At 39.7% G+C, this 8,892-nt stretch overlaps 1 protein-coding gene across 1 annotated transcript in view; it reads left to right on the forward strand.

Annotated features, from left to right (window-relative positions):
* The first annotated feature begins 863 nt into the window (after positions 1-863).
* Positions 864-8,892, forward strand: part of LOC111869963 (nuclear transcription factor Y subunit gamma) — a 91,061-nt gene continuing 83,032 nt past the window's right edge. The window contains exons 1-2 of the mRNA XM_023861864.2: positions 864-1,101; positions 1,315-1,450. Of these exons, the coding sequence (XP_023717632.1) occupies positions 1,079-1,101; positions 1,315-1,450 (159 nt within the window). The 5' untranslated portion in view covers positions 864-1,078. The remainder of the gene's footprint in view (positions 1,102-1,314; positions 1,451-8,892) is intronic.

The following is an 8,892-nucleotide window of genomic DNA, read 5'->3' on the forward strand; positions in this document are numbered from 1 at the left end:
GAGCGATAAAACATGTATGAAGTACCAAGAGGTACAATTTTATTTCAAAACCGTATTGGGAAGAGAACTGTTTGGATAGCATGGCATAGACAATGGAATAAAATGTGCCTTGGAAAAGCTGGTTACAAAGATGTAAACTGTGTTCGAATGACTCAAAGAGAGGGTCAAATTTCTTACGTTTATGATAATGAACCTTCTGTAAAAGTCGGGAGTATTTCAGGTAGCTGAAAAACTATAGATTGGTCAAACCACTGCATGATGCATTCAGCCATGTGAAAAATTCACAAGAATTATTCTTTTTTAATATCTGCGTTATTTGTCCACGTTTAGGGTTCAAACCGATTTCTTACAACCAGAACGGTTTCTCAGACAACAAAAGAAAAATTACACTTTGGAATTTGTGCACTTTTACGGTTTGCACTGAAGCAATTCATGCTTATACATGACATCAATACGATGTTAAATAATTCCACTACAGCACGACTTTAAAACTACAGACGTCTTCATTAAGCAGAAATATTTTATTTAATACGACGAAAGAAAACATGCTCTATACTAAGCGAAAGGGTGTTGGAATCGTGTTACAGGTATAAAGCTGTATTTTTTAGCATTTCCCTGACAGTACTTACGTCGTAAGCGTACCGTCCTTCGCATCCCTACACGCCTACACGTTCCTACTCTTCCTATTTAACTGCAAATAAGAATGCAATTAGTTTTCAATGACGTCAAAGACAGCCGACACAGCCGTCCATCACATATCGATAACTTAAATATCGAACAATAATCATTGCAACACTAACCCTAACGCTCGTGGTGGCGAATATTCAAACTATATATTTATACATTAGCAATTCAGGATTCAGGTGGTGGTTGGTTGGATATTGTGATCGTTGTGATCCGTGGTTGGCTGTGTCCATTTTGTGTAGTGATTGGAGAGCATCACATAATTGCAGTGATTGGTTCTGAGCAGTTCTTTTAAATGCAGGTGGTGTGTGATTTAGCGCGCGAATAAGAATTTATTGCATTTGCTGGACGTTTTGTTACACACAGACCTACCAACATTTAGTACAAATCCAAGATGTCAGTTTTTTTTGTGAACACGTAAGTATAAACCATATCAAGCAAAATGTCAGGGAACGAAGAGCATTCAAATTTTGAATTTAGATTGTTCATGATTTGTTGCTACTCTGCCTTAAAAAAAAGCAGACCTATTGCACCGAAAGTTAGTTTAGTTAGAGCATGATGTTATTGATTGGATAGATACCATCAGAACACTACTGATACTATGCTAAAACAATGTTGAGTTTGTTACAGTGCAGATGGAGAGGTAGAAGGGGAAACTTCTGTACCAGCAGCAACTCCTGCTGTTGCACAGTCACAGTCAGAGGCTCAGCAAGCACTTGCCACATTCTGGACAAAAGTTACTGAAGAGATTCGAAAGATTGGAACTGTTAGTACCCAGTTTCATGGATTTTCTTTAGTAGGGGTAGATTTGTGCTGCCTTAGTATGTTCAGTTTATTGAACAGCTTTTTAGTTCCTTAGCAAATGACTGGTTGTTAATAACCAGAGGCAGTTGAAGTGAAGTTTGAATGTTCTATATGCTCAACACCATGAGATGGATATTAACCATCTTCATGGAGCTGACCCTTCCCAAGAAACTGCCAGTTTTTCAGCTATTGAAGAACTTCCTGGCATTTTATGGAGTCCAAAGTTTCTTCACCATGTTCACAAGGCTGCTGCACTGGTCCCTATCCCAAGGCAGATCAATCCAGTCCATACCACCCCATCCTATCCATTTCAATATTATCCACCCACCTATATCTTTGTATTCCTACTGGACTCTTTCCTCCTGGCTTTCCCATCGGTATCCTATGTGTGTTCTTCTTTGCCCCCATTCATGCTACCTGACCTGCCTATCTCATAATCCTTGACTTGATATGAAGACAAGAATATCACCATCTAATGTGACTATTTAAGTTTTATCATTTGAGGACTCATCACCCTTAATGTTTCGATCCCTACTGATCATCCTCAGAGGGCATCAATACTTTTTCAGAAACTACTATTACAATACATCGAAACATGTAAGGGTGACGAGTCCTCAAATGATAAAACTTAAATAGTCACATTAGACGGTGTTATTTTTGTCTTTGTAATTGTTAATGTGACAGACCAGAATGAAACAAATTAAATTCCTTGACTTGATCATTGTAATTATACTTGGGGAAGAGCACAAATTATGAAGATCTTCGTTGTGGATGTTTCTCCAACCTCCGGGCGCTTCATCTCGCTTTGGTCCAAATATTTTCCTCAGCACCCAGTTCTCAAACATCTTCAGTCTATGTTCCGCCCTTAATGTCAGAGCCCAAGCATCACAATCACACAGAACCACAGGCAAAATAAAATTTTTGTATATTCAAATTTTTAAGTTTTTAAACAGCAGACAAGGAGACAAAATGTTCTGGACTGAATGGTAAGAAGCATTACTCACATTCAGTCTGCTCTTAATCTCCTCCTGAATCTAGTTTTGATCTCTTACTGTCATTCCAAAATATTTGAACTGGTGCCACATTTTCAAAACATCTGTTAACTGTCTCCATGTCATGATTTTGCCCTGCATTGTAGTGATGAGACAGGAACAGACACTTAGTTTCCTCTATGTTTCCTTCTAAACCAACCTCCACACCGCATCAGTTAGAGTGTCTGTGTTTTTTCTTTATGGTATCTGGGTTATCCTCCAGCACATTCACATCATCAGCATACACCAGCAGCTGATATGTCCCATTTTATTTCAGTCCCACCTGGTTTTGCTGGACCTTCATAATGGTATGTTCTAAAACAGGTTGAAAGCAGTAGTGATAAATTATCTCCTTGTTTTAGACCTTTTTGCATAGGAAAATTATGCAACAAATATTTACCTATATGGATTTAGTATACCTCATTTAAATACAATTTAACCAGCCTAACTAGTTTCATGGGTACCCCAAACTCCATAAGATTATTTTACAATACTTCCTACATAACTGACTCATAGGTTTTATTGAAGTCTACGAATAGCTGATGTACTGTCTCGTTGTACTCTAATTTTTTTCCAATATCTGATGAATGAAAAAATCTGATAAGTAGTAAGTCTCTTATGTCAAAACCCACACTGATGATCCATGAAAATTTCATGTACATACTGACCTAACCTTGAGAGAAGGATGTTGAATAAAATTTTGTTAATAACAGCGATATCCCACAATCATCACTAGTCAGTTTTATCACCATTCTTGTGAACTGGTACAGTAGTAGATTCCTTCCACTGATCCGGAAATTTTTCCTGATTCAAAATAGAAGTAATTAGCTTATGGATCTTAGAACGTAATATTTGAACTCCTGCTTGAATAAGTTCTGCCAGAATTTTATCACTACCTGGTGATTTAGACCATTTCAATTTTGCAATAACAATTTCAAACTCAAAAGGGCTAGGATCAGGCACTAATGTCTCAGCTGTATTCATTTCTGTCTGCCTAACATCACTGACCCTATGTACATTCAATAACTGAGAGAAGTAGTTCTTCCACCTATTGAAAATGTTGTGGGAATCTGCAAGCAGATCACCATTCTCATCTTTCATTAAGTTGCTTCTAGGGTGGTAACCCCTCCTAAAGCCATGTATTCCTCTATACAGGTCTCTAATATTCTTGTTCTTACTGTTCATTGCAAGCTCATCAATTTTGTCTTTCAGATATTCCCTCTGCACTTTACCTTCTACTTAGTATAATTTTTGTGACCTTTCTGTATGAACTCTGTTTGTTTGTTTGTTTGTTTACTCATTGCCTGACTCTCCCTAACTTTTGCCACCATGCCACCACCAGACAGTGGTCAGTATCACAGTCTGCTGCTCTGAATGATTGGACATCAAGTAAACTTGAAGGCTATCTCCTGTCTATCAAAGTGTTGTCAATGTGATTGTGAGTCTTTCCGTCCGGAGACATTAAGTTTGTAAATGTTACGATGTGAGAACATTGTACTTTTGGCAGTCAAATTTTTGGATGTTGGCATATTTTACTACTCTAACTGCACTATCATCACTAATTTCATGCAAACTTTTATTTCCAGTTGTTGGTTTGATAATATCTTCCCTACCTACTTTGGCATTGGAATCTCATAAAATAGTTTCATATGGTATTTAGGGAATTTATCGAATACACATTAGAGTTCTTAGATCCTGCCCTGCACACCATCACGTTTATCGTCTGTTGGGGCATGAACATTCAGAGCAATGACATCACACCAGCAACATCTTAGTGTTATGTGCGACATTCTATCACTAACAAATCCTGCGCTCTTTAACTGCTGATATTATTCTCTTATGTCTGAAGAAACCTGTGCCTAATTCATGATTCTCATTCCCCTATCCATAGAAAAATGTATTGTCATGTGTTTCAGCAACTAAGACGCGGGTTTGGATTGGCGAATCGGTTTATTGGATCCTGACTGGTCATAACTACATTTAGTTCTTACACTCTCAAGAGTACTGTAACCATAGCACATGTAACCTGACGCACTAAGTCTTTTAGTTCTTCTTCTGGCCACACTGCTGTTCTCTTGGAATTTTGGAACTGAAGTCAAGTCAGTTCCCATTCCTGTATTTTCTCATATCCTCTCAGCAAGGACCACACACAGAGAAAACAGTTCTATTGTTGCATAGCACAGACTACACAGAAAACAAGTCACATGCTAGCTATCACCCCACTGCATTAGTTCACTGAATGTTGCCTAGCAATGAGCTATAAACATTTGTTCTACTGTTGCGTGCCCTTAAGCGAGGTGTTCGTCATGCCGTTGCCTAGCTATACACATTACATTCCTCCCTCTTTAAGGATATTCTTCCCAAATAGCCTAGCAGTGTATCACCATTTTTTTTCCAAGGTCTGTGTGTGGTTGCATCTCATCTTCCTTCCCGTTCTTCATCCCCCCCACCCCCTGCATTGTTCATTCTCCGAGCGCTACCACTGCTCCCTCCTTAATGTTACTCATCGCAAACGGTTCCATCATAAGGTTCCAGTTAGTCCAGGTTATCACCATCATCCATAGATTTTCCTTAGTTTACTCTTTCTTTTTTTTTTTTTCGAACAGTTTGAAAAAACTAGCCAGAGTGGCAGGTGCTAACATCTTTCTGGCTCTTCTTGCGCTAATTCTAGTAGTAGGTTTCTCTTCCACTTCGGAGGGGGCCGACCCCTCCAAAGGTCATGTTCCTCATTTTCTACATCCTACTGGACATCCCAGTTGCTTGCTTTACAAACTCAAGTCCAAAAACCTTCCTGTCTAATTTGCTGGTTGTCCTCTTGCTTCCATCCATAGCTGCTCCCCAAAGTCTCAGTACATGGTTCCATTGGTTCCTTCCTGTCGCATCGGTTGTCTGCTTCTGAGCATCCGTCCTTTCTTGGTTCCCGTTGCAAATTTATTCTTCCACTGTCTTTGTTTGACCAATGGTCTTCCATGACTGCATCCTTGAAGCCTGCGTCCCTTGCAATGTGCCACTTTTGCACAGCAGGTCATCTTCCTGCCAGCTGTGGCCAATTCCTTCTGTGGTCCACAATTTCCGTGGGTCATAATTTTCCTGAAGACGTTTCTCTTGCCCCATGCCACTGCTGCACAATGGGATGTCTTCCTGCAGGTGGCGACCAACTTTCTCTGGGATCCACAGTCTCCTCAGGTTAGTTTCCTTGGATCTCTGCATGGCCCTGCAGCTACATACCGGCTCCTGTGCTCCCTCTTCATTGTTCCTGAAGATTTCATTGCAGCCTTTTACATAGGGACCTCCCGATATTCCACTTCAGTTTTCACGTCTTCCAGATTTAGCTCCTTACTGTTCAGACACACCACCAGGACATTGTGGCAGGACATTGTGTCTTTTCGATCCTTCTTCATGTCCACTAACCAGGCATTAACTATGGATATCATTTCTGATTGGCCAGATTTGATCTGTTCTCTCGTTTCCTTTAGATTTGCATTCGTCTTGGCTTGGTTGGCACTCATCATTTCTTCCATCATTTCCTTTAGATTTTCTTGGTCGCCTTTTCTATTGGTGTTCATGACCTTTTGAATTTGTCTTTCATTTCATTCAAAATTTTGTGCATTGCTTTAGTATTGGCATCCATTTTTTCATGCATTGCTTTTGTATTGGTGTCTGCTTTTATTGGCTAGCTTTCATATTGGCATTCATTTTGGCCAGCGTGACTTTCAGAATTCCATGTTTTCCATTTTTGTTGAATGGCACTGTAAAATAGATCTTTGGTCCATAATCAGTAACTACAGTCAAGTCCATACCACTTCTGACACCAGTTGTCATGTGTTTCAATGACTAAGACATGAATTTGGATTGGTGAATCGGTTTATATGATCTCCGGTAGTCCTAACTACAATTAGTTCTTATACTCTCAAGATTACCAAACAGTAGCACACGTAATGTCACACACTGAGTCTTCTAATTCTTCTTCTGGCCACACTGCCTTTCCCTTGGAACTTCAGAACTCAAATCAAGTCAATTCCCATTCCCATATCTTGTGATCTTATGATCTTTTGTAAGAAGTTTATTTTTTAAGGTGAGGAGTTGTTAGCCTGATGCCCAACCCCAAGGCTAGAGGGCCACCCATTGTTGGCTGTCCACAACCGCTTATTCAATATATTTGCAGCTACATGTCATATCTGTATGCCATCTCCTCCATCTGCAACCTGAGGACACTCCATGCTGTGGTGAAAAGGGACCCACTGTAACATGAATAAGATGGATATTAGCTTTCTTTATTAACCCTTCACCACTGGTGGGCATTTAAATACCTACTCAACTCCTATGCCAGGGGATATTGAAATAATTAAATCGGAGAGTGCATCATTTCACTTAAAGTGTAATAAATTATGGAAGAACAGGAGTTTTGTTTTTATAATTTTCACACTACATTCAGAAATGTATATAGAATTGGTGTATTGATCCACACTGCTTTAAAATTATTTTTTGGCACAGTAAGCCTTTACACATTATGAGTGATAGTCCATACAGGGTCCCACGTCATACGCATCACACCAGTACACAGATTTGACGCACAACACGCTGTTTCTGTGGTTTTGTTTTCTTAGCAGTTGCTGGAAACTTGCTTATAACATTTCTCTTAGATGTGGCACTGTTTTGTCGGACAAATGTTGGCCCGGCCCTTTGTATTCTACAGCATTAGCATATTTCACAGAGAGTCCCTCAATTTACTGAATTCTGATTGACAATTGCTCTATTCTTTTCCTTGTATTATTCCTACATTATCATTGCGTTCAGAAATTTTCTTTTTGCCCCTTATAGTTTTGCATATTCTCTCAGTGGATGATTGTGCTATTCTCGATTCTGTCATTTACCACAGAATGGAGAAAAGCACAAACATCCATTTTCAGTGTCTAATTTCGAATGTGATAAAACTTTGTTCTGATTCAGTTTGAAGTAAATATATTTTCCACTGGTCATGACACAACACAGCAGGCCACTTCATTCCTAGTGGCTGGCCTTGGATAACCCGACTGCATGATGCGTATTTATAGAACAAAGGGGAATTACGGTAGTGGCATTCATATAGCGAACTGTTTATGGTTTGCTACATAACAGTCATAACACACTTCTTAGACTCAAAGTCGTAGATTCTCCACGTGTTTTCTCATAGTTACAAATACCAATGCTGAAGCAGCACTGATCAGAATATGCCTCAAGAGAATCTACATTTCATTCGATCAGGATAGAGGACAGCACACAGTATCAATCTAACATATTTAGCTCATAAGAATTTTCCTAGGCAGAGATAGGTTTGTATGGTAACAAATGCACCAAGAGTTGAAATTGAAAACTTTTTCAAAGAATTCAAATGTATTACAACTCCTGCAAGAAGTTCAAAGTGGGACAATGAATATATATGAAATGATAGCCTGATATATCCTCTTTAATTTCATACCAAAAGAATTACTTTACATGAAAAACAACAGTTCAAAATATGAGCTGAAACTTAGAGCTGCAATATGCGTGCAGGGTACGGACCCCGGCGACATGTGACAGAAGCTGCTGGCGTGCCAGGTACGGAGCCCATCAATGAATGGTTAATGATGTATTTAAGCTTCCTGCTGCATTAGTTTATTATAATATAATCTTCGTGGCAACTTCACAGATTATAAGTTGAATCAACATCTCAGATACATTCTCAGAATTATTTATGTGTATATATATTGTAACGTGTTTCATTACTGAAGACGCCGTAGAGATGGTTAATTGGTTTATTTAACAATCTACAAATAACGGCTACAATTAATTATCACACAGTTGCGGGGTTTCACACTTTATAACCCTAATCGCATTAATCTGTTAACACTGTTGCGGGGTTTCACGATTTATAACCCTATGCGCAAATCAGTTCACTCTGTCTTCAGTAGTCTACACGTATACAGTAGGGGAGCTGTGTATCACTGTATCACACACACTCACAATTACACACACATCCGGTTCTTCTTTCCGCGACGGCTGCTATACTCCAACTGTAGTCGGCTGACTGGAGAACTGTTGATAACACACTAGCTCGTAGGCTTGCACGGAACTATCTTAGGCGATGGCCACGTTATGACTCGACTTGGCAACTGTTACGTTACAACTCGGCGGCTGTCACAGTCCAACTCGACTCGGCGACTGTTACGTTACGACTAGGAAATGTCTTCGGCGATGGCCAGGTTACAACTCGGTGGCTGTCACAGTACAACTGACTGGTAGCTGCTGTGCGGTTCCCTTATATATCCGCAGTGGTGCCTGTTGCGTTCCACGTCACAGTAGGAAGTTGATTACGGGTACGTAGCGTTGCGCGTTACGTCACCGCGGAGGGGTG

The sequence above is a fragment of the Cryptotermes secundus genome, unplaced genomic scaffold (assembly GCF_002891405.2).
Source record: "Cryptotermes secundus unplaced genomic scaffold, Csec_1.0 scaffold1430, whole genome shotgun sequence".
Lineage (NCBI taxonomy): Eukaryota > Metazoa > Arthropoda > Insecta > Blattodea > Kalotermitidae > Cryptotermes > Cryptotermes secundus.